Source organism: Aspergillus welwitschiae (assembly GCF_003344945.1).
Source record: "Aspergillus welwitschiae strain CBS 139.54b unplaced genomic scaffold BDQ94scaffold_13, whole genome shotgun sequence".
Taxonomy (NCBI): Eukaryota; Fungi; Ascomycota; class Eurotiomycetes; order Eurotiales; family Aspergillaceae; genus Aspergillus; species Aspergillus welwitschiae.
In genome coordinates this window covers 369,350-392,839 of record NW_020798707.1, presented here as the reverse complement: position 1 = coordinate 392,839, position 23,490 = coordinate 369,350, and the positions used below count along the sequence as shown (strand labels likewise).

The 23,490-nt window shown below is 52.2% G+C and overlaps 9 protein-coding genes across 9 annotated transcripts; 6 read left to right on the top strand and 3 right to left on the bottom strand.

Moving 5' to 3' along the window:
- Positions 1-1,211: 1,211 nt before the first annotated feature.
- BDQ94DRAFT_23250 (TCP11 family protein) lies at positions 1,212-3,768 on the top strand. The gene is made up of 3 exons (XM_026775284.1): positions 1,212-1,404; positions 1,584-2,631; positions 2,698-3,768. The coding sequence occupies exons 2-3, from the start codon at positions 1,696-1,698 to the stop codon at positions 3,616-3,618; spliced, it is 1,857 nt and encodes a 618-aa protein (XP_026627166.1). The 5' UTR covers positions 1,212-1,404; positions 1,584-1,695; the 3' UTR covers positions 3,619-3,768.
- A 620-nt stretch (positions 3,769-4,388) lies between these two features.
- Positions 4,389-5,570, top strand: BDQ94DRAFT_169674 (uncharacterized protein; the record flags this gene model as incomplete). Its single annotated transcript, XM_026771342.1, has 1 exon — positions 4,389-5,570. One exon carries the CDS (start codon positions 4,389-4,391, stop codon positions 5,568-5,570), a length of 1,182 nt encoding a protein of 393 aa, XP_026627165.1.
- Positions 5,571-6,189: 619 nt separating this feature from the next.
- On the bottom strand, positions 6,190-7,297 carry BDQ94DRAFT_169673 (uncharacterized protein; the record flags this gene model as incomplete). The annotated part of the gene is made up of 3 exons (XM_026771341.1): positions 6,190-6,450; positions 6,509-6,721; positions 6,782-7,297. 3 exons carry the CDS (start codon positions 7,295-7,297, stop codon positions 6,190-6,192), a joined length of 990 nt encoding a protein of 329 aa, XP_026627164.1.
- A 2,734-nt stretch (positions 7,298-10,031) lies between these two features.
- Positions 10,032-11,210, top strand: BDQ94DRAFT_23228 (nicotinate-nicotinamide nucleotide adenylyltransferase). The gene has a single exon (XM_026775283.1). It carries the CDS (start codon positions 10,180-10,182, stop codon positions 11,035-11,037), a length of 858 nt encoding a protein of 285 aa, XP_026627163.1. The 5' UTR covers positions 10,032-10,179; the 3' UTR covers positions 11,038-11,210.
- On the bottom strand, positions 11,138-12,056 carry BDQ94DRAFT_142145 (uncharacterized protein). The gene is made up of 4 exons (XM_026765975.1): positions 11,995-12,056; positions 11,787-11,891; positions 11,257-11,708; positions 11,138-11,192 (listed from the first exon to the last, which is right to left on the bottom strand). The coding sequence occupies exons 2-3, from the start codon at positions 11,854-11,856 to the stop codon at positions 11,383-11,385; spliced, it is 396 nt and encodes a 131-aa protein (XP_026627162.1). The 5' UTR covers positions 11,857-11,891; positions 11,995-12,056; the 3' UTR covers positions 11,138-11,192; positions 11,257-11,382.
- A 69-nt stretch (positions 12,057-12,125) lies between these two features.
- BDQ94DRAFT_23193 (J domain-containing protein) lies at positions 12,126-14,080 on the top strand. Its single transcript, XM_026775281.1, has 3 exons — positions 12,126-12,791; positions 12,866-13,129; positions 13,181-14,080. The coding sequence occupies exons 1-3, from the start codon at positions 12,524-12,526 to the stop codon at positions 13,714-13,716; spliced, it is 1,068 nt and encodes a 355-aa protein (XP_026627161.1). The 5' UTR covers positions 12,126-12,523; the 3' UTR covers positions 13,717-14,080.
- A 36-nt stretch (positions 14,081-14,116) lies between these two features.
- Positions 14,117-18,201, top strand: BDQ94DRAFT_142143 (ubiquitin-ubiquitin ligase UFD2). The gene is made up of 7 exons (XM_026765974.1): positions 14,117-14,474; positions 14,566-15,260; positions 15,323-15,533; positions 15,589-16,044; positions 16,105-17,692; positions 17,741-17,890; positions 17,946-18,201. The coding sequence occupies exons 1-7, from the start codon at positions 14,445-14,447 to the stop codon at positions 18,035-18,037; spliced, it is 3,222 nt and encodes a 1,073-aa protein (XP_026627160.1). The 5' UTR covers positions 14,117-14,444; the 3' UTR covers positions 18,038-18,201.
- A 157-nt stretch (positions 18,202-18,358) lies between these two features.
- BDQ94DRAFT_169668 (3-oxo-5-alpha-steroid 4-dehydrogenase family protein) lies at positions 18,359-19,575 on the top strand (the record flags this gene model as incomplete). Its single annotated transcript, XM_026771340.1, has 2 exons — positions 18,359-18,469; positions 18,559-19,575. 2 exons carry the CDS (start codon positions 18,359-18,361, stop codon positions 19,573-19,575), a joined length of 1,128 nt encoding a protein of 375 aa, XP_026627159.1.
- Positions 19,576-20,278: 703 nt separating this feature from the next.
- Positions 20,279-22,730, bottom strand: BDQ94DRAFT_169667 (5-methyltetrahydropteroyltriglutamate--homocysteine S-methyltransferase; the record flags this gene model as incomplete). The annotated part of the gene is made up of 3 exons (XM_026771339.1): positions 20,279-22,372; positions 22,430-22,649; positions 22,720-22,730. 3 exons carry the CDS (start codon positions 22,728-22,730, stop codon positions 20,279-20,281), a joined length of 2,325 nt encoding a protein of 774 aa, XP_026627158.1.
- Positions 22,731-23,490: the final 760 nt, after the last annotated feature.

Here is a 23,490-nt window from a genome sequence, read left to right as displayed (position 1 = left end):
CACTCCCACAATGGCCGGGTACCAGCATTGGCACCGGCACACGCCCGGGCTTTGAGATCGTACACGATACCGGGGGTGTTGCTGAGGAATGCTGCTGGGGGCGGAGGGGAAGGGAGGGGGGTGGGAGAAAGAGTTAAAACAAATAAAAAAAAAATATTGGCAAAAAGCCAGCAGGGATTGCTGGTGGTGAGATTTGAGTTTCCCTCTGCGCCTTCGCGCGGCCGTTAAGGAATGAACGAACGGATCAGGATCAGAAGCAGGCTCACGGCGCAGCAGTGATCCCATCCCATCCGATCCTCATCTGATCCCATCCTTTTACCCACTCGCCTGCCAGAGCGAACCCAGTTAAGAAAAGGGAAACCCCCTCCCAAGCATCCCACGTCATCCACTATGTGACTAGGGATCGCTGGACCGACTCGCTGAACGTTTCCAAAATTCCCTTTCCCTCGGTGCCCGTTCCCAGGTGCGAAACAGCGCCCCGGAAAGTTCGTAGCTGCTGCAAGCGTCTAGATTAGATCAGCCTCACTTTTCGCAGCGCTCCTGCAAAAGGCAGTGGGTGCCTCTGACTAGTCAGTCGCATGCTGGCTGTCTTCTAACCTTTCTTTCTCTCTCTCTCTGTCTCGCTCTTGCTCTTGCTCTCTCTGTCTTTTTCCCTTCTCTGTCCCTACTATCTACTGCGATGCTACTGCGCCGCACTCTTTCCTTTTAGTTCTCCCTCCGGTGGCTCGTGTGTCCAACCTGCTACGGGCTTGTAATCCCTCCTTCCTTAAATCTTGATTGCGTGCAGGGCCATCCTTCTCCTCAGGCTCCGGACAACCGTTACTACTTACTACTAAGTACTCCCTACTTAGCAATAGGAGTATACTTACTACTGGACCTGCATGCCTGTTTCCCCGCATCATCATTGGCTATATCAACACACCTGATATCCCGGTCTCTTTGTCAACCTGGTTGGACCCGATTTGTCAGAGCAATATTGTCTACTGCTTCTCTGGTCGGCATTGAACTTCACTCTGCCACCTACCTTTGTTTGCTACGGTGATCCTCTTTTTTGTTGTTGTCGCGTAGCCATTGGACCTTGTTCCTTTCCATATATCTTTGCTGCCTGCGACGGTTTTCAACCCAGTTTCATCTGGTGTCCGGCCGTGCTTGCTGACTTGGCAAGGAGACGCAGATAAGGGAGAAAAAGAGGTGAACAAAAATAAAGAGGAAGAAGAAAGGGTAAAAAAGAAGGGAAAAAAAGGAAACTGGAATTCCGATTCGCAAAACAAGGAAATTGGCCCCAATCCCGAAAGGTTCACCTAGGGTCTTACTACTATCGAAACACTATTTTGACAAGCCCGGCGTCCACGATTGCCCGTTTTATGATCGGCATTGGCGATCGACGTCGTTGACTAACCTCGGGTGCGTACTATTTCTCCCTCCCTCACCTGGGTTCCTGTCGACCGCAGGCAAGGACTGTTCGCAGGGTCGCTGCGAAGGGATCCCATCCGAACCCGCCGTCGAGTATAGGGCTTGCGGTGCCTTGCGTCCTATCGCCCAGGAAATGCCCGTGACCCCCACGTTCTAATCGCTGTCTCCAGATTTCCTCTATCCATTCTTCCGAGTCTACCCCAGACCGTCTCTCTTCCTAGACTGGTGCAGTTTCTCGTACCTCGTCTGCTCCGAACCCTTTCCGGGCGTTGGCAAGATCGGATGGAGATGGACTTTCAAAAAACGAAGGAGGCCCGGCGAGATACGCCGAGCAAGAAGGAAGAAAACTCCGAATGCCCCCTGGAAGCCTATGGAGGCAGTGGTCATGCGAAGGACTCGCCCAAGAATGACTCTCTGGACCACCATCGCGATGCGAAGAGCACTCCGGACTCCGCGAATATGCACCAGCGACGCCAGCCGGGTAAATATACCTACCACGACGGTGTAGCCCCAACATTCCCTTCGCCTATCCAGGTGGCAACCCGGGTTCTGGCGCCTTCTGCACGGGCAATGCACATTCCCCCTGCCCTGCCACTCAGCTTGGAACAACATCAACGGTTACTAGCTGCTAAAAGGTACCCGCCAGTGACCAAGAGCACGCTGAGTGAACTGGACTTACCTTGTATTATGAGCAACATCAACCTCCGGATGGACGCCAACTTTGACCGTGATCTACACTTCAAACCTGACCTGCAGGGAGAAAAGGGCGAACGGAAACGAAAGGAGGCCCACGACTACTGGGAGGCTATGGCTGATGAGATCACTATATACGCATTCGGTGCCGCACATGAGACGAACGAGACAGGCAATGTAGGAGTCTCGGATAATCTATCGCGGACCTTTGAGCCGCGGCTACCAGCCATGTTCGAGACCTTGCAAGACGTCCTGAAAACGCTTGTCCCTGAGCGTGACCATCCGGCTGTGGTACAAAACCTTGAGGTAACACTCCTGATGCAGCAAATCCAGAAGGGTGTACTTGACATGGTGGGCGTGGCAAGCTGGCTGGCGGCCCTGCTCAAAACGCACTGCGCTCCTATGCGCGATGAATGGGCGGATAAGATGGTCAAGCAGATACGGTCAGGGTCAGAGTCGCAAAACTCGCACCAAATCGTCGAGGGACTCAAAACGCTGTTCGCAATCTTGGAAGCGATGAAACTGGTAAGGCTTGGGCATGCTGGCCCCGGCGGCCACGCATATTGGATGGGAATGCTAATGTGCCTCTAGGATGTTGCCAATCACCAAATCCGTGCATTCCGCGTATTGCTCATCGAAGACACCGTTCCGTTCCTACAAGAGTATTTCCGAGGCAAGATCGAGAGGGACAATTTTTGTGTGGAGACATCGCGACGGTGGTATTTGGACCTCCGCGACCGCGAGTTGCGCCGCATGTCGAAGCCTGCACAGATGGACGGGTTCTGGCCTATCTCCCTCTTGTTTGGTGGTATCACCGACTTTCTTCTGCAGTACCGGCGACCGGACAAGTTCCCCGAAACGTTCGTTTTCGATTCGGACCGGCTGCGGCAGCTGCGGTCTTGTCTTCAAAAGCTGATCAACCTCGATATCTGTTGGTTCATCTTCGAGTCGTACATCAACGCACAGAAACGGTATCTTTCGGCGCCCGCGCAGACATACGCTACCTTTCGCACCCGTATTGGATCATTGATGGAAGAAAACGAGGACTACCCTCGAGGGGATGCTCGGTGGCTGAAAAGTGTGCGAAGCATTGCGCTGGAGATTGCGAGATTCGCATGCGCCGCATGCTTTCAGGACGGATCGGTCTCGGATGATGTCATTGTGCAAATCGAAATGGCACTGGAATGCCACCTCTCGAGCCCATCCAACTTGTTCCAGTATTTCCAGAGCTCTCTTCGCGAGAAGCTGCTAGCGGCAACGTTTACGACGGCGAAGAAGTACATGAGCATGTCGCCCTTGGCCATCTGCGAATCGCAGCGCAACTATCCGCCCTCGACACTGACACAGCAGCACTATGATATCGAGCGAATCGCCATGCGCCTTGCACACATGGGCGTGCTACACTGGAACGTCTGGGCGCCGATTCTATACATGCGCGAGAGTGTGTCACCGGTTGACGTGGCGAACAACACGAGAACGGTCACTGACGTGGCGCGCTCGTCCACCCTGTGATTCAATCGCCTTGTTTCATTTGCTTTGAAGTTTTTTCTTCTGATGTACTCTTGGATTTGGGATTACCAAGCGGAGTTTTGATCTTGGATTATTGATTGCAGTTCAGCGAGTTTCATGCATGGTTTTCAGTTTTTTTTTAATGGTCTGGCGTCCACGTGGGGAAGGGCATACATATATACTACTTCATACTGTTTAATGGGCCTGGTGTTAGGTTTCGGGCATTCGAAGGAAAACGGAGGATAGAGATGTGCGATATGCAAAGAATGGTGGGATGCTTTTTGGCAACTTGGCAATTTATGGTTACTCAACATGTATTACTCCTAGATAAAATGTAGAGGTTTGATGCTGATAGTTATGCTGATATTCATATGCATTGAATAATACAGGTTATGTAAGCTATTCTTCATAAACCTACTGGCACCTCAAACACTAGTTAATTACGGAGTAGAGCATAGATATAGATTTAACATCAACATCATCTACATCGTTCCATTATTTGATATTATCCATTGGTCTACCCTCACCACTATACCCACAACAGACTCAATGAAACAATAATTCTTGGACAGATATCTTCATTCTATCCTATTATTTCGTATATTTATATATATACCACGCTGTCGAATATATCCAACTATTACTACACCGAAGTGATCATCAACAGCACAAGCAAGTTACTAGCAACAACTCCATGAATACTAGCTACTGCTATACCAGAAGCTAGACTAAACCACATGATCAGATAGAAAGAAAGAGAGAAAATTACAAGAATGAAATACCCCTGGCTCCGCCCCCTCAAAGCAAAAGCCTTGCAACAAATAGCCCAGAAGACGGGGATTCAAAGCTCAGGCACCAAGGCTGTGTTGGTGGAGAGGTTAGGAGGGGAACTTACTCCTCTCTTCCCTCATATTCAGAATGACAGAGGGAAGCTGAACGAATATAAGAACGAAAAGAGAAGGAATAATGATGATAATGATGGGATAAGAGTCCTAAGCATCGATATGGGGATTCGGAATCTGGCTTTTGCGGTGTTGCATTCTCCTTATCCTTCCTCCTCCTCATCCTCCACCTCCTCTTCTTCTTCGGTATCATTATCATCTACTGGATCATCTGAGGCATATACACCCAGAGACAAAGCCAAGGAAGGGAATAGCATAACCCTCACCGCGTGGAAAAGACTCTCCATTCCTGATCTTTGCTATGCGCAACATGAAGGAACCCCATCCCTCATCACCGCCACTACCAAACCCAAGTCACAAGTCACAGAAGAAGCTAAAGAAGACTTTTCCCCCTCCCTCTACGCCCGCCACGCATACACCCTCATCACGACCCTCCTGTCCACGTATAACCCCACCCACATCCTGATCGAAAGACAGCGGTTCCGCACGGGAGGCGGGTCCGCGGTCCAGGAGTGGACGATCCGCGTGGGTGTTTTGGAGGGGATGTTGTATGCTGTTTTGGAGACGATTAATTCGTCCCTTTTATCTTCTTCTTCTTCTTCTTCTTCTTCTTCTCCTTCTTCTGGTGGTAAGGTGCAGGTGTATCCTGTTGAGCCCGGGAGGGTGAGTCGGTTTTGGGGGGAGGAATTTGGGGATATTGGTGATGGGGGTGGGGATATGGTGGTGAAGAAGCAGAAGAAGAGGAAGAATGTGAGGGATGTGAAGAAGATGAAGATTGCGCTGGTGAGGGAGTGGTTGGTGTCTGCTGCAAATGACGATGGGGATGGGAGGGTAGTGCTTGGTGGTAGTGTTGGGGAGGGGAATGAGGTGAGGGAGTTGGCGAGTGCGTTTCTGGAAAAGTGTGAAGGGAAGAGACGGACCAAGAAGGGGGGAGATGGTGTGGATATTGGCAAGTTGGATGATTTGGCGGATTGTCTTGTGCAGGGGGTTACTTGGTTGGAGTGGCAGATGATGAGGGAGAAGATTGTTACGGAGGGGGGAATTAATTTATAATGATGAATATCATGTTCATAATGTTTTGGATGTGGGTATGATACTAATGAAGGTAGCTGCTACTTTTACAAGTACTAGTAGGGATAGCATGTAGACGAATGTCATTCGCTCGACTAACAAAATCGCTTCGTAATCAAGGTCATCATCTTGGAAGAAAATATCTACTGCAAACACACACAAAACAAAATGTACAGAGAGCCGATGTACCCGCTAAGACGCCTTCGCCACCTGCTGGGTCACTCGCCTGATGTCGCATCGCCTGACATCCCGAGATTCATGTCCGAGAGGTTCACGAGAAGGTTTCGTGGAGAGAAAGAGAAATAGAGAGAAAAAGAGCTTTGTTCGTTAAGCGGTGGAATCGACAGATTCCAGAAGAAAGGAAGAAATGCCAATTGCCCATCCCTGGAGGAGGAAACTGGAGAAGAGAAGTAAAGTCTAGGTTGGAAGGCCAATCCAAAGTCAAAAAAAATTGAAGTAAGTTTGTACCAGAAGCAAAACAGTAAATCCTCTCGTAGGTACAGTGCCAGCGTGTGCTTTTTACGCCACGATTGGGAATCTCAGTACAGGCGTGGCGTCAAGCTCGTGACCCGAAGCAGTCAAATTCAATTCAGTCATGGCTTTAGTAGACGCGGCGGAAGTGAGAGGGGAAAGCAACCTTGCTGCTGGTCTGGAAGCCAGTGGGCCGGGCAGCGCCGCTGGGGAAAGGGAAGGTGCCGTTGCCGTGGCCGTAAGGGGCGCTGGGGGTGGGGACAACGGTGGGCTTGCTGTGGGTAGTGGCCTCGGCCTGGGTGGTGGTCTCAGCCTCCTCGCTGGTGGACGCGGAGCTGACCTCGATCTTGGCAACGCTGTCGGGGGTGGAGATGGCACCAGGAGTGGCGGTCTGCAATGCATCAGTAAGGAGTTCAAATTGGCTGCTCGATTTCAAGTGGATTACATACCACAGTGACGGTGTCGTGGACAGTAACAGTGACCGGAGCACAGGTCTCACCAGCGGCAGCAGAGCCCGCGGGGGCGGAGCTACCAGCGACAGCGGAAGAAGTAGGGACCGCGTAGAGAGTGTAGGTCTCGTAGTCGGTGGAGGTCGAGTAGACAGTGGTGTCAGAGGTGACGGTGGTGTCCTGGGCAGTGGAGGAAGCACTGGCAGAGGGGGTCTATCATATATTGGTTAGTATACAGCCTTCACGCTCACAGGACTGGCATCCATAACATACCACGTAGATGGTCTCGACGTCAGTCACGGTGCGGTGGATAGTGGTGGTGACGACGCTCTGGGTGGAACCAGAACCCAGAGTGTAGGTGAGAGTGACATCCTTGGTGGAAGTCACGGTGTCGTACTCAGTCGAAACACCGTTGCTACCAGTAGCAGCAGCAGCCGGAGCGGAGACGGGGGCGCTGCTGGAGACACCAGTGCCGAGGGGAACGGGCACAGGAGCGACAGACGAAGCACCAACAACAGCAGAGCTGGAGCTGCTGGCGTAGTGACCACCGATGATGGGGGAGCTAGCAGCAACGCCGGCGGGGGAGCTGGCGGGGGCGCTGGGAGCAACGGGAGCGCTGGAGTGCTCGGGGGTCGGGTAGACGGGGACGACGGAGGTCGACACAGTCTGGTTGTTGTAGCCACCAGGGTGGAAGTTCATCTGGCGCGCATGGAAGCCGTGGTTGTTGGCCTCACCGACGGCGGCGAAAGCACCCAGGAGGGCGATGGAAACCTTGGAAGTAAGCTGCATCGTGAAGGATTGATGGAGATTCGAAGAAGTCCGTGTAGATGGGATAGATATTCCGTTCTTGGGTTTATTTGGTAGAGACTGCGGGGGAGGATTTCCTCAACGAAAGTGAGATGCGAAATCTATTCGCAAGTAAATCAAAGCAAGGTTGAAAGAGTGACTGGACGCAAGAAGGAAGGTCGCAACGTTCTCGCAGAGAGAGGTTGAACGGGAGAGAGAATGTAGCAGTCTGACGAGAGACTTTTTGAGGCCCGGGAAGAAAGTGAAGGAGTTTAAAGGGAAAAACGACCCGGGGGGGAAAAGAGAGAAAGTCAGAAAAAGGGAAACCTAAAGGAGAACGCCGTAATATCGAAATTTGATTAAAATCATTCAATTCGGGATCCCTGCAGCCCGTCGATACGCGATATTACCAGGCACCGTATTTTCTCCAACGTCGTATGGAACAGATGCGAGATGCCCGTTGGTGGGCGAGTCTTGAGAAGATTCGCCCATACGGCGCTAATGTCTCATCTTGGCCGAACGAGGTGGTGTCGGGCGTGCAGCTGTGCCCAGTTGTTGATAACCCTTCAGCCAATCAACACTCGCTGCCCTCCTCCTGATATTGATCTTAATTTTAATTTCCTCAGTCCCGAGTGGGTCTCCGGCGCAGGAACCACACGCGGATTAGCTGGACTGGAGATGACGCCCCGTTTCATCCCCTCACCGCCTCTTCTCATTGGTGCTTGGCTGCCAGCTTAATCTCATTGTGCCTGTCCAAACGGGCCAACCGCACGGCTTCCGTCTTGTTCGACTTTTTTCTTTCCTCCCCCTCGTTTTGCCTAATACGGATAGTCTTCGTTGTGCTGTTGCTGCCAGACCAACAGCCAGCGTGCAGCAGGATCGCACAGCTTGTCTGAGAAGGATGTGTCGGTAAGCTGTTACCCCCCCACTTCAAGGACCATTTCAGGGCCCTTTTTTATTTTCTGGTTCAGGAATAAAAGAAACAACAACAATAACAACGTAGATCGTGTGGGTTGTCAACATTGCCCGGATCTGGTAATCCCCGTAGGTCCTCAAACGGAGTATCCATGGAACAACCGTCGACCATCGTATGTTCAACCACCACGCTTGACTCAACCTCATTAATGGACCGGCGCGAAATCGTCATTACCGTAATTTACTGGTGGACACGCTTTAATCAACAATCCGCTGTGGATTTGTTTACTATCGCCTTCACTAGTTGACCGTGCGGAGATGACATCCTCCATTCACGCAACTGGGCAACGTATACACTCTACATAATATTCTGGAGACATGGAGAAAAAAAAAGTAGAAAAAGGGGCACAATGAGTCTCGAAGGATCCAAGCTCTATCCTCATCCCATCATACAGTTAGCGAGCTCATTGCCAACACCCCCAAGCTTCTTACAGTAGTTTAGTCCAACGATGCTTCAAAGGGGCTAAAATGATACAGCCTAGTGGCTTTGACTCTGAGCTAAGACTCCTCGACCTAATGGCGTGAGACGCTTTTGTAACCGAAGGGACTCAAGTCTGAGCCGAGTCTTTTCTCAACACGAACTATGGAGAAGAGGGAGGAAGAAGTCCCCGAGGAGGCTCAGTATATCGTCAATCCCGATATCATTTCCGTCAGTGGGCGCGCGCCAGTATCGTTTGACAGGGTTGATCAAGAAAATCTACGCGGCGATGGTCTTGGGCCTACGAGGCGTCGGTGGTAGGTGCAGACCAAGTGGAGCCAGCATGGGGGGTCTAGACAACGGCGATTTTTTTCTCCAGAACAAAGACTGATCATATCGGTTGATTACTGGCATCCAGGCACACAAAGAAGGCCGGGATAAATTATATTGTGTGGTGCGGGATATTGGCACTGATGGTGATAATAGATGAAAGCAAAGCTCTGAGGTGTTCTTGGTTCCTGACCCTGACTGGAGCTGGGGAAACCACGGCCGCCAGCGTTTCAAGCTGATGAGGACTAAGGTATATGGTTGCCTGAACCGTGAACACACTTTCACTGTGCGCCATCGACTAGGAGATGATCGTCTTCGGTTCTTATCGGCTAGCTTTCAGAGCTCGGAGAGCTACAGTCCTGTCCAGTCACACCATTCCAGTAGTTAACTCCGGTTGAGCTCCCCCTCATTCGTAAGCTGGACTCTATTTCTACGGTTGATACTTGGAGTGCCATGATCACATCTTGGCCATAAGTACGGAGTATCTACTACCCCTGATGAAGTACTCCGTACCAAGAGCAGCCCAGTCACTGGAGACTCCACGGACCGCGGCCGGCAATCCAACACACCGGAATAGGCGGCATTTAGCGAGAGCACAAGGAACACACCACTGACCCTAATCGGGACATCCAGACTCCAGAACTTTCCGGCTTTCCGGGTCCGTCTAGACTACTACATCCAGCCTACGGAGCACCGAGTCCCTGATTGTGATCATCGCGGCTTTAATCTAAGTGTTACGATCCCTTCGAGGACAGCTCACAGACCGCCATCCACCACTCAGTATGGGCAATGAGATAAAGCCTTAATATCGGCTCGTGTTGCTCTGCCGTGTGGGCTTAGGGTCTCGAAGCGTCGCCAATAAGCCGTACATGCATACTAAATGTCTATCTATCTAGATACTTTCTGTGTATTCAGCGGTATACCCAGCGAAGTCCGGGTCCTGCAGCCACCCGCACCAAAGGGTCCTCGTCCAGCGACGTCCATGGATGCTTCCCGTCCGCAACCCCACCTCTTCTTCTGTCGGCCTCTGACGTGACCACTGATCAGGCTTGGGCATCATTATCATTATCATCATCGTCATCGTTCTTGATGTTACCATACACATACTCTGTTCGATGAGTTGTCACACTGACCACGCCAGATTGACTCATCAACTTCCAGAATGACGAGCCCCGCCTTTCATGCCCTGCGCGAAAAGTATGCCGCGGGCCTCAGACTCTTCATTGCATCAACCCGCAGTCTGGAGGTTCTGGCCTCTGTCCCCTCTGAGCCCCCCGATCCCACCTCGTCCACGGACGTTCTGTACGTCCTCGATTCGTCCTTCAACCCGCCAACCCTTGCCCACAGCCGGATCGCGACCTCCGCTCTTCTAGAAAATCCCCACAAGCCCTCCCGTCTCTTATTGCTCCTCGCGACGCAGAATGCCGACAAGCCATCCAAGCCGGCTGCGTTCGAGACCCGTCTGGCCATGATGGAGCTCTTCGCTCGAGACCTTCTCTCGTCATTACAAACAAACGGGACTATTCCCAAGGCCCATAATCTTCCCGTGATCGACATTGGAGTTACCAAGAAACCATACTTTGTGGACAAAGCCGCGGAAATTGAACGCGCGGGTATATACCCCCAGTCACTGGAGCAGGTGCATCTGACGGGCTATGATACATTGATCCGCATCTTTAACCCGAAGTACTACCCGCCGGAGCATACTCTCCAGCCGTTGGGACCATTTCTTTCCCAGCACCGGCTGCGAGTGACCATGCGTCCGGATAGCGACTGGGGCAGTAGAGAGGAGCAGGAAGCGTTTGTGGCTGATTTGGCACAGGGTGCCATGGAGAGGGTGGGCGGGAAACGAGAATGGGCTGATCGCATCAAGCTTGTCGAAGGCAAGAAGCCTGGTGCGCCGTCCGTGAGCTCGACAAGGGCCCGAGAATCTGCTGTAGCCAATCCTCAGGACCTGGAGTGGTTGGTTCCTCCCAGTGTTCGGGACGTCATCTTGGCAGAAAAGCCTTACACGGAGTGATTGCAGTGCGAAAGTACTTCAGAGCTATCGTGGACGAATACTGCGTCGCATTTTGTGCGATGCGCAGAGCAGGTTTGGAAACCCCTCGCTCAAGATCTAGATATATATAACCTACATATAGAATACTCATGTAGAAGGACACACTCGTCAAGGACCTAAAAACTCGACTATTGTCACCTAATTGAATAATAAAATGGAAGGAGAACCAAAACACCATACCCAAAGCGACGCCTGTTCCCCGTTCAACTCATATCATACATGACCCCGCATATAAATAGCACTGTTCTGCAGCATCATACGAGATGCTTTCACCAAATCAAACCATAACTTTTATATCTCCCCCGTTTATTCCTCCTCATCCTCCCTCTTTCCAAGGGTGTACGCCAGCCCACCACTAACCATGTTAACCAAGCACAGACCCATTGTCGCACCGCGGATAATTCCCCTCGCGCCCCATTTCTTCATGAACGGCTGCTTCCGACGACCCGCGAGCAACAGGTACAGCCCGGACCACGCAGCGCTGATACCGGCTGTATCGGTCTTGAAGCCTTGGATGTTGGCGTAGCTGGTGAATATAAGGACGGGAGGAAAAAGCATGGGAAGTGCCTGGAATGGTCGCATGTATTGTGCAGTGATAAGAGTGGCGAGCAGGGTGGGTGGGAATGAGTTCTCTGTTGTGCGGATGGTTGAGTGATTAGTGACATTGTTGGAGTCGGGATGTTTGAGTTCAAACGGAGGTATATGCTTACCTCCCCATGCTCTGGCTTTCTGCACGAGAGACTTTTCGGTCTCTTCTATCGGGGATTTCGAACCGGACATGGTTGCGATGGGAGTGGTATTCTATGGGATTTTTGCTGTCATGGAGGTAGAGTTAGTGAGCGATTTAGAGATGACTGGATTGTAGCACTTGAAGAAAAAAAATAGAATGGATATGCAATTGCAGAAATAGTAACTAACCTGTGCGTATGCTGGCAGTCAAGCAGACAATCCGACGTAGCTAGTGACGCGGGAAATGTGACTGGCAGCTCCGACGTACCTTTCCAAACTGACTGAGTGACTGACTAACCTCGAACCAACGGCTCACTCTCACTCACTCGGCTTAGCGTCAACATCTGATCCTCCAGAAACTCACCACGTTTTATCAAGTTCACCCCATACTATCTATTATTCCCCAGATCGAGGGTTGGCCCGCAGCAGCCCAGAACCAACCAATCCTTTACCACTTGGTCTCCCTTTTCCGGTCGCTGATTTCACTCGAGTCGATTGCGAAACCCGGGGCCCTCCCCTCTCTAATCAGCGATTCTCTTTGCATCCGTCGGCTGCTTCATCGCTGATCCACCCTTCCCTCTCCCGACGAGCCTGTTTAGGCTTTCAACCCCTCGCAAACCGGGATTCAAATCCGAAGAGTGGGATATTCAACAGCCGGCTGGCTACACGCAGAGGGGACTCGTTTCATCAATAAAAGGGAAATAAAAGCTCTGCAGCCATGCCGTCCGCCACCGCGTCCGGGGTAGACAATGGAGGCTCTGCCAAATCCCGCGAGCACAACCAGGGGAATCAGGATCGGAAATACACACCAGAGCAGAAGGCGGCTGTGCTGAGGATACGGAAATGTTCGGCAACGGCGTACTACGAGATCCTGTCATTGGAGAAGAGCGCCTCCGACGGCGAGATCAAGAAGGCGTATCGCAAACTGAGTCTGATGACACACCCTGATAAGAACGGGTATGAGGGAGCGGATGAGGCGTTTAAGTGTGAGTAGTGATTGGGATATTACTCTGATGATTGTGTGCGAATTATATTTCTAATGGTCATTCTGGAAATTCAGTGGTTTCGCGCGCCTTTCAGGTCTTATCAGACCCCGAGAAGAAAGCCAAGTATGATAGGTTTGGAGGCGATCCGGACAGCAGGTTCACCCCGAGTGCTGGTCCCTCGGGCGCTTCGCCTTTTGGCGGCTTTGGCGGCGGTGGATTCCCCCGGTCTGCGGGTGCTGGGGGTCCGATGTTCGAGGAGGAGATCTCGCCGGAAGAACTGTTCCAGCGGTTCTTTAGCGGTGGGTTTGGCAATATGGGTGGTGGTTTCAGTCCTTTTGGTATGGCTTCTCCTTGTCAGTGCGAGGGACTTGGCTAATCAGTGTGTCTAGGTGGACCCCAGTTTGTTTTCAACATGGGCGGCGGTCCTGGTATCCGGGTTCATCAGTTTGGAGGTGCTCGCCCCCGGAGAAGGCCCCGTGAGGCCAATGCTCGTACCGAACCTACACCCTCTTTGTGGGCTACCTTCCAGCAGCTTCTCCCTCTTATTCTCCTCTTCGTGCTTCCGTGGATCTCGTCGCGATTCTCCGGTTCTTCGACTCCGGCAGGCCCTTCGTACCGTTTTGACGCTGCCGTGCCTCCCCACACAATGCATCGCACGACACCCAAGTTGAACGTGGACTATTATGTAAATCCCGGGGATGTGGAAGACTACAGCTCGCGGAAATTCCGGCAATTGGACCAGCGCGTGGAGGTGGACTACGTTACGAAACTACGGTACGAATGCGAAGCTGAACAACATAGGCGCGATCGCATGCTCCAGGACGCCCAGGGCTGGTTCTTCCCGGACGTAGACAAGATCAAGGAAGCGAGAGCAATGGAGCTTAAGAGTTGTCGGCGACTAGACTCCCTCAAGGGGAGGTACTGAAAGAAAGCACGACTTTTCTCTGTGTCTTTGGCATGCGGGGTGCCATTTTTGCATCTTCCTTTTGTTTCTTTTATACCTTAATGCTTGTTACATTTTGTTCCTGATGACCCCCCGCCACTTTTGTTCCCCATTAGATGTCCATACGTGTGCAAGGATTTTGATGGCGTTTTCACGGAGTGATGAACCTGAGCTTGGAAGTAGCTTTGTCTAGTAGCCTTGAGAAGCAAATGTATATGTTGTTGAAGAAGGAATAGATGAAAAGTGAGCAGTAGCGATCGGCAAGATAAGTATGTAGTAAGTCTGTAGTCGGTTATCTCGCAAGTGTTGGAGAACTAACCGTGGAAAGTGGAGAAAAGAACACACGATGCAAAAGAAAGGGCCCTGAGCGGCGAACCAACGCCAACCAGCTTAGTTAATAATTCATGCGGGCGAACCTCAGCGACCATGAGAGAAGCAGTCCAGGAACAGAGTCAGCGCCAGTGACTGACTTCTTTCTCCTCACTGTTTCGCTCTGGGGGTCACTATCGGGCTCATTCATCCGGGCACCCACTACACTCTTTTCCTCCCCGCTTCTAATCCAGCCTTGATTGCCTTCCCTTCCCCCCGTTCTCTCCATCTCACCTCCGTCTGAGTTTTCGGTTCCAGCCATCAACTCGCTCCGTTGTCGAGCCCCGCTGATACTACGGAAGCCCTTCTGCTTCGGGCTTGCCCCATCAGCATCATCCACGATGTCAGAGAGCCAGTCTGAAGCGGACAAGGTGAGTTGTCGCTATCTCTCCCGGTCCCGGCCCGTGTTTTCTCGTCTCCTGCCATCCAGGCATTCCCCGTCCTGACTTGCCTCATAATCAGATCCGCAGCAAGCGCTTGGCCAAGTTGGGCAACCCAACCCCGTCGGCGCAGAATGAAGGCGCCGCAGATTCAGCATCAAGCAGGCCTGCCTCCCCTGCCCCATCTACACCATCCTCACGATACCCGGACAGGATCCAGACACAATCCTCGTCGAGACCGGGCAGCGCGCCCGGTTCATCAGCCCCCTCACCACAACTCCAGCCCCAACAGTCCGAATGGAAGCGGATCAAGATCACACCTGCAGCCTCTGCCAGTTCGGTCCCGGATCGCTCACAGACCGTAACGCCGGTGTCCGGCACACCACCACCCCCGAAAGCGGAAGAGAGCATTGAGGCATTTCAGGATCGGACACTGAGCGCTGTCTTCAAGCTGTCGTTGAATGAGGCTCGGCAGAAGGATATTCACGGACAACGATTGACATATTTGCCGGGTCTGAAGAGTGAGCTTGAGGATCAAGGCCGGGAGGTTCGTGTGGATGTGACGGTCTTGGACCAGGCCCTTCTGGAAGCGGCCTCCAATGCTCCGCGGCAGAAGCCCTTGGATTATCTACTACCGTGCTGGAGGCGGATTTCTAGGTTGCACAAGGGTATCCGCCGCAATCGCGATGATGATCCGAAATTCAGTGCTATCTGCGAGGCGCGCCGCATATGCCTGAGTTATTGTATATTTGCCATTACGATGCCGGAGATGTTTGGGTGCGTGTTGCGGTGAAAGTGATACCTTGGCTTCAGAACTCGGCTGACTCGTGATTAAACAGGCTCGAGCCGGCGGAGAAGTCACCGCTAAAACCGTATCTCCTCTTGGATCCTGAGGATGACAAGGGCGTGGACTTTGAATTCATCGGCGAGGCCGTCAAGAGGTTCGACGAGGATGAGAGCCTTAAGCCGGCTTTCATCACAGCTGTGGAGGAGATGAGCCAGGAGCTTGCTGCTATGACCATCAATGATGACTACAAGCCATATATGATAGTACGTGAAGGCCACTCTCTTTTTCTCATGGAGCGCTCGTCAACCTGATTTGTAGGCTCTTCGAAATCTCGTCCGCCATGCGGTCATTGCAGCTGCCATTACCGAGTCGGAAATTTTCAACGCATCCCGGGATCCGGCTTCGTTTGAGAAGAGCACTCTCTTGGGGCCATGGTTTCGCTTGTCGCCGCTGCAGAGCAGTGTGACCATGACTTACTTCTCCAGCCCTAAGACAAGAGATCAATCCTACATTTTGAACGCGCAGCGGTCGATCCGCATGATGCAGCACATGATCAGCTCTGATCTCCTCGATGTCATGAACCACATGATTCGGGCGTCGAAAGATGCCAGGGACAGGGTTCTAGACTGGTTCGCGGCCTCCCTGAATATCAACCACAAGCGACGGGCAATGCAGGTGGATCCCAACACAGTGTCATCCGACGGGTTCATGTTCAATTTGACCACCTGCCTGGACCAACTTTGCGAACCGTTCATGGATGCAAGCTTCACCAAGGTAAGCATGCTACGTCATAGTCGGCAGCAGGAGTGGTTGCAGCTAACGGCTGTGTTCTAGATTGACCGAGTCGATGCCAATTATCTCCATCGTAACCCGCGAGTTGATATGAGGGATGAGACCAAGATCAATGCCGATCAGCATGCGTCAGATGCTTTTTACTCCAAGAAGGCGGAAGGCACTTCCAACTTTATCACTGAGATCTTCTTCCTCACCGTTGCTGCGCATCACTATGGTAGTGAATTCTTAACCTCCAAGCTGGAGCAGCTTGAGAAGGACCTCCGACACATGGAGTCCACCATCAATAAGTTTGAGTTGGAACGGCACCGGTGGGTCAACAACCCAATGCAGCTCCGGGTTTTCGAGGAGGCTTTGAAGAAGTACAAGGATAAGCTGGATCTCGGCCTGGCCTTGAAGTTCAGTTTGCAGGGTGTCTTGTTTGACGACCAGTGGCAAGCCCGGTCGATGCTGTTCATGCGGTACGTTATTGTATGGCTGCTGAGAGTTGTTTCGGGCACGAACTTTCCTAAGGAGGAGATCAAGCTCCCTCTTCCAGTGCAGCAGCCGGAGGTCTTCAAATGCCTTCCCGAGTATTTCCTGGACGACATCGTCAGCAATTTCAAATTCATCATGTGGTGCATGCCACAGATCATTACTGCCACGCAGGGAGACGAGCTGGTCATGCTGTGCATCACTTTCTTGGAGAGCTCGGGCTATATCAAGAACCCGTACCTGAAGGCAGGACTTGTGTCTATTCTGTTCCGAGGCACGTGGCCACGCCCTGGTGGCGCTCGCGGAGTCCTGGTGGATCTGCTCAATTCGATGCCGTTTGCCAACGAGTACCTCCTCCACTCGATGATGAAGTTCTATATTGAAGCGGAGCACACGGGCACGCACACGCAATTCTTCGACAAGTTTAACATTCGGTTTGAAATTTTCCAGATCATCAAGTGCATCTGGCCGAATACGCTCTACCGCAACAAGCTCTACAACCAGTCCAAGCAGAACCTGGACTTCTTCGTCCGCTTCGTTAACTTGCTTCTCAACGATGTAACATTCGTGCTGGACGAGTCCTTTGGAGCATTCATCACCATCCATAAGACCCAGACAGAGCTGCGCCTCAATGGTGCCTCAATGGACCCGACGGTGCGTCAGCAGAAAGAGGAGCACCTCGCCTCGGCTCAGCGCAACGCCAAGTCGTACATGCAGCTGACCAACGAGACGGTGGCTATGCTGAAGTTGTTCACAGACGCGCTGGCGGACTCGTTCACGATGCCCGAGATCGTGCAGCGATTGGCGGACATGTTGGACTACAACCTGGATGCGATGGTGGGACCCAAGAGCGCCAGCCTACGGGTGGACAACTTGCAGGAGTACGGCTTCAACCCGCGGGCGCTGCTGAGCGAGATTGTGGACGTGTACTTGAATTTGATGGGCAAGGAGAACTTCATCATCGCGGTGGCCCGCGATGGACGGTCATACAAGCCGGCGAACTTTGAGAAGGCAGCAGATATCCTACGGAAATGGTCGCTCAAGTCGCCAGAGGAGTTCAGGCGGTGGGAGCAATTACAGAAGAAGGTGAAAGCGGCCAAGGAGGCCGATGACCAGGCCGAGGAGGATCTGGGCGAGGTCCCGGATGACTTCTTAGGTATGTTATATCCTTCAGCACTTGACGAAGTTGCTAACAATGAACCAGATCCCCTGATGTACACATTGATGGAAGACCCGGTTATCCTACCAGGATCCCGGGTATCTATTGACCGAGCAACGATCCGGTCGCATCTGCTCAGCGACCCTCATGATCCGTTCAACCGGGCACCGCTAAAGATGGAAGACGTAATACCTGGTAGGTCTCATAGCATGAACTGGTGATGAAAGGATGTGTACTAACTGTTGCATAGATACCGAGCTTAAGGCGAAGATTGAGTCATTCAAGTCTGAGCGACTGGCTGAGCGGAGGCGCGTGTTGGAGCCGATGGATACGACGAACTGATGGGATGCAAAAGTGAGCGACAAGTGTGGTTCTGTCTGTTTTGGAATCCGCATCTTTGTTGGGATGTCTTCTTTCGGCGAGTTTGGGTTAGACTTGCATAGGGAGGTAATGCCAGGATGCAATGACGATATTATTATCTCGTAGGAATTTTATCAATAGTCAACATGATTAAGATTCACTCTTGACTTGGATCCCCTGTAGATGCTGACTCATCCGACCTGACTTCACTTCACCTCATCCATTGATGTAGCATTACTTCAATTTCCCATTTCTATCTACTCCATCCAACTGCCTCACCATCATAACATACAAAAAATAACAATGGGCTCCGCCCTCTCCATCCTCAACCACTTCCCCCCTTGGGAACACCTCATCCACCCAACGCCACAAACCTACACTCTCTTCCTCAACATTTTCCAATACTTTCCACTCGTACGTCTACACCCACCCACATAAATCACATCACCTCACCACCCCCAATCCCACTCACCGAAGTACTATACTAACCAAAGAAAACCCAGGTATCATTAATCCAATGGCTAACCTCCTACCACCCAGCGGGCAAAACCTCCCTCAAGCAATCCCCCCTAAACCTACCCGGCCGCTGGGCCTGGTGCATCATGGAGATAGTCTCCCCCATGACTCTGCTCTACTTACTCTACACCTTACCCCAGCAATACCCTTCCTCAACCTTCCCCACGGGCATTCCCACAAGTAACAAATTCCTCGCTTTCCTATTCACCCTCCACTACACTAACCGCGCCATCATCTCCCCGTTCTTCGCTGCCCCCAGCATCTCCCCTATTCATGTACTCATTGCGTCCTCGGCGGTGGCATTTAATTGGCTAAATGCCGTTTGTATGGCCGGGTGGTTGGTTGGGTATCCTTTACCTTCATCACCCTCATCTTATTCTTCTGCTGCTGCTGCTGCCAGCGGTAGTACTACAGGAAGGACATGGCTAGCTCCGCTAGGCCTCACCCTCTTGCTAGGCGGAATGGCAGGGAATATCTCTGCCGAGCGGACATTGTTCAGGTTACGGCGGGAAGAGGCGCATCGAAAGAAGAAAGATGACTCTACTTCTACTATCAAAGACACCACCACCACCACCACTATCACCACCAAAGATGATCCTAAGGAGAAAGGGGATAACAAGAAGAACATCTACTCCAAAATATACACCATCCCGCCTCCCACCGGCCTCTTCACTTCCATTCTCTACCCGCATTACGTAGCAGAGTGGATTGAGTGGCTGGGGTTTGCTATCTTGGCTGCTGGTATAGTTACCAGCCCTTCTTCTTCTTCACCTTCAGTTGATGTTGGTGGTGGTTTCCATCTAGCGCCGTGGCTTGTACCCGCTGCTAAACTATCCAACTGGATGGGTGTACCAATGCCTGTGCCCGCGGTGGTGTTTTTGGTTAATGCGGTGTCGAATATGTTGCCGCATGCGAGGTGGGGGAGGAAGTGGTATGTGGAGAAGTTTGGGGAGGGGAGGGTTAAGGGACGGGGGGCGGTGGTGCCCTTTTTTAGGTGGTTGTAATTGATTTTCTGTATATTATTACTGGGGCATAGGGGATAAATGAGGGGTATGAATGGGTGGTATTTGGGAAATCGTGGTGTTGATTGAAAGTGATGGGTTGTGTATAGTTAGTGCCGGGAGTATGTATGATAGGCTGTGGTTGTGTATAGCATCATCATATTTCTCAGCTGGGTAATATTCAAAGGGAACAACAATCTCCCCAAGAGGTCATAGGATAAGCTCGGGCTGAAAGAGCTACATCCAACTACAAACGCTACTTTCTATAACTTAAACAGATATGGATGAATGAAGAAGTATCAAGAAGCTCGAATGTAATCATTCGAGAATTGTCATTAAGGGCAGTACAGTAGCGACCCTTTTTTTTGTGATATACACAATCATTGTTGAAATATTATTGATCTCGGCGTTGCAGACGTCACCGACGTTCCCGCATTCCGCCCCCATAACTCGCAAAATGCAAGAGAAAACTTGGCGTCGATGTTATATGCGAACGCCGATGTTGAAATCGTTATCATATGTTGAAAACTCCGGTGACCCCATCTAATGAAACCCTAACCCATATGTTGAACTTTTGGTATCATCATCGTAAACTCATCAAAAAAACTTGGGAAGGGAACTGCTAGAGTCCGCTTCCCCGAGACGACAGGTTGAGAATGTCGCCCCCAATCATGGGTTATTAAAAAATGTAATGATTAAAGAAAATTTAGTTTCCGTGCTTCTGACGGAAGAACTTGGCAGCGTTGACCATGTTGGTCAGGGCAGCCTTGGTCTCGGGCCACTGACGGGTCTTCAGACCACAGTCGGGGTTGATCCAAAGCTGCTCAGGGCGGAGGTACTGAAGCATCTCCTCGACGCGGTCCTTGATCTCCTGCTCGCTGGGAACACGGGGAGAGTGGATGTCGTAGACACCAGGTCCAATGTGACGGGGGTAGGCCTCGTCGATGAAGACCTTGAGCAGCTTGGCATCCGACTTGCTGTTCTCAATGCTCAGAACATCGGCATCCAGCGCAGCGATGGCGTGGAAGAAGTCCTGGAACTCAGAGTAACAGAAGTGAGAGTGGATCTGAGTACCGTCGGTGACACCAGAGGTGGCCAGGCGGAAGGCACGGACGGCCCACTTGAGGTACTCCTCACGCTCCTTGCCAGCACGGAGGGGGAGACCCTCACGAAGAGCGGGCTCGTCGACCTGGATGACCTTGATTCCAGCAGCCTCGAGATCAACAACTTCGTCACGCAGAGCGAGAGCGAGCTGCTGAGCCTGGACGGACTGGTGGACATCGTCACGAGGGAAAGACCAGCGCAAGCAGGTGATGGGGCCGGTAAGCATACCCTTCATGGGCTTCTTGGAGATCGAGACAGCGTACTTGGACTCCTTGACGGTCATAGGAGCGGGACGAGAGATGTCACCGACAATGATCGGGGGACGCACGCAACGGGAGCCGTAAGACTGGACCCAGGCGTGGGTGGTGAAGACGTAACCAGTGAGGCGCTCACCGAAGTACTGGACCATGTCGTTACGCTCGGGCTCACCGTGGACGAGAACATCCAGGTCGAGCTCCTCCTGGATCTTGACGACCTCCTCAATCTCCTTCTCGATGAACTTCTCGTACTCCTGAGCGGTGATCTCACCCTTGGTGAACTTGTTACGCTGGATACGGATCTCCTTGGTCTGGGGGAAGGATCCGATGGTGGTGGTGGGGAAGAGAGGAAGGTTGATGGACTTGCTCTGCTCGGCAATACGGGCGGAGAAAGGAGAGTTGCGGTTGTGCTGCTCCTCAGTGACGGCAGCCTGGCGCTCCTTGACCTTGGGGTCGTTGGTGCGCTTGGAGGAAGCACGAGCCTGGACAGACTTGGCGTTGACCTCGAGCTGCTCACGGACAGTAGCGGGTCCCTCAGTGACGGCCTTGGCGATCACAACAACTTCGTCAAGCTTCTGCACAGCAAAGCTGAACCAGTCGCGGACCTCAGGGTCCAGAGTCTTCTCGCTCTCGAGAGTGTGGGGAACGTGGAGGAGGGAGCTGGAGGTGGCAACAACGACACGCTCCTTGCCGAGCTTCTGGATGGCCAGCTCGACCTTCTCGATGGCAGCCTTGAGGTTGGTCTTCCAGATGTTACGACCGTCAACAACACCAGCAGACAGAATCTGCTGAGGGCCAAGGGCAGCAACAACAGCGTCGAGCTGCTCAGGGTTGCGGACGAGGTCAATGTGGATACCGTGGAGGCTCTGGAGGGCGGGGAAGACATCAAGGTTGTGGACAATGTCACCGAAGTAGGTGGCAAGGACCAGACGGGGAGCCTGGGCACCAAGGGCACCGAGCTTCTCGTAGGCAGGCTTGAAAGCAGCCTTGGACTTGGCGGGGAGGTCGAAGACGAGAACGGGCTCATCGATCTGAACCTCCTCAGCACCAGCCTCCTTGAGCTTCTGGAGCAGCTCAACGTAGACGGGGAGGAGCTCCTCAATCTTGGTGATGGGGTCCACGGACTGACCACGGTCAGCCTTGGCGAGGGTCAGGAAGGAGACAGGTCCCAGGATGACGGGGCGAGTGACAACGCCAGCCTCCTTGGCCTCGAGGAACTGAACGACAGGCTTGGGCTGCTCAGCCAGCTTGAAGGTCTGGTTGTCCTGGAGGGTGGGCTTGACGTAGTGGTAGTTGGAGTCAAACCACTTCACCATCTCCAAACTGGGGACATCAATGGCGGCCTGACCATCCTTGGCGGGCTTCTGAAGACCACGACCCATGGCGAAGTACTCGTCAAGGGGGTGGAGGTTGTACTTGCTGTAGCGCTCGGGGATGACCTATTGAAGAATAACGTTAGCGGATGAATCAAATACATCAAGAGCAAGGACACATACACCGAAGAGCTGGATGTGGTCGAGGACCTGGTCGTAGAAGGCAAAGTCGTTGCTGGGGATAACATCAACGCCAGCATCCTTCTGGAGCTTCCAGTGCTCCAGACGGAGTCTCTTTCCCTCAGCCAAGAGCTCATCGCGAGAGATCTTGTCACCCCAGTAAGCCTCGGTGGCCTTCTTGAGGTCACGGAGCTTTCCCATACGAGGGAAACCCAAGACGGAGCTGCAGGAGATACCATTAGCATTGACCTTTTTTTTGCCAACAGACAGATAGACAGATGGTGAAAACTTACGATTGAACCATCTTGAAAGATATGTGTGTAGAAGTGAGGGAGAAAAAGAGTAGAGTTTAGTGGAGGGAAAATAGATGAAGAATTGGATAAAAAAGAAGACAGAGAAGACAGTCAAGGACTATACAATAGTCTCTTGCTGAGAAAAAGGATGAAGAGAGAAACAGGGGGAGGGATAGAGAGAGAAAGAAGAGAAGAAAGAGAGGGAAGAAGAGGATGGAGGGGAGTTGTTATAAGCAGACGGAGGAGGGGAGGGAGTGGGGCGAGGGGTTTGGGTTGATACCAAAAATACCACGGATACCAGACCAGTACCTGGAAACCTAACCGTGTTCCAGACTCCAGATCAGGCATACTTACATGTGCCTGTTTGGTAAGGTAAGATAGTCCCGCCTCTCAAGTGTATGTATACTGTAAGGAATGGAGAGGAGAGTTTTCGCCATTCTGTGACAATCTGCACTCATTCTGTGCGTGTCGCTCTCCTCTCCAATGCCTCCCCTCCCTCCTTCTCCAGCTATCTACACATGAGCCCCTTTCCCAGTTACCACTTAAGTTCCTGACCCCTCCGGACCCAAGCAAGACCAACGTCCTCCGGTTTTTGAGGTATGTGTCATCCTTGAAAAATTTAGTAACCCGTCCATTGGGAGGGGCCAGAACTAAACCCATCCCGAACATAGTGCTAAATGGCGTGATTAAATTCTGGATAAACGGGCCAGTCAGCGCCGTGGAAAAGTCCGGAGTATCCCTCGGACCACCTCTGCCTGCCTTCCGGGATCG

Coding starts and splice junctions, on each gene's coding strand:
- BDQ94DRAFT_23228 (XM_026775283.1), top strand. CDS start 10,180: ATGACGAGCCCCGCCTTTCATGCCCTGCGCGAAAAGTATGCCGCGGGC.
- BDQ94DRAFT_23250 (XM_026775284.1), top strand. CDS start 1,696: ATGGAGATGGACTTTCAAAAAACGAAGGAGGCCCGGCGAGATACGCCG. Junction 2,632..2,697: donor TCTTGGAAGCGATGAAACTG/GTAAGGCTTGGG, acceptor ATGTGCCTCTAG/GATGTTGCCAATCACCAAAT.
- BDQ94DRAFT_142143 (XM_026765974.1), top strand. CDS start 14,445: ATGTCAGAGAGCCAGTCTGAAGCGGACAAG. Junction 14,475..14,565: donor GCCAGTCTGAAGCGGACAAG/GTGAGTTGTCGC, acceptor CCTCATAATCAG/ATCCGCAGCAAGCGCTTGGC. Junction 15,261..15,322: donor ACGATGCCGGAGATGTTTGG/GTGCGTGTTGCG, acceptor GTGATTAAACAG/GCTCGAGCCGGCGGAGAAGT.
- BDQ94DRAFT_142145 (XM_026765975.1), bottom strand. CDS start 11,856: ATGTCCGGTTCGAAATCCCCGATAGAAGAGACCGAAAAGTCTCTCGTG. Junction 11,709..11,786: donor GAAAGCCAGAGCATGGGGAG/GTAAGCATATAC, acceptor TCCGCACAACAG/AGAACTCATTCCCACCCACC.
- BDQ94DRAFT_23193 (XM_026775281.1), top strand. CDS start 12,524: ATGCCGTCCGCCACCGCGTCCGGGGTAGACAATGGAGGCTCTGCCAAA. Junction 12,792..12,865: donor AGCGGATGAGGCGTTTAAGT/GTGAGTAGTGAT, acceptor CTGGAAATTCAG/TGGTTTCGCGCGCCTTTCAG. Junction 13,130..13,180: donor TGGTGGTTTCAGTCCTTTTG/GTATGGCTTCTC, acceptor CAGTGTGTCTAG/GTGGACCCCAGTTTGTTTTC.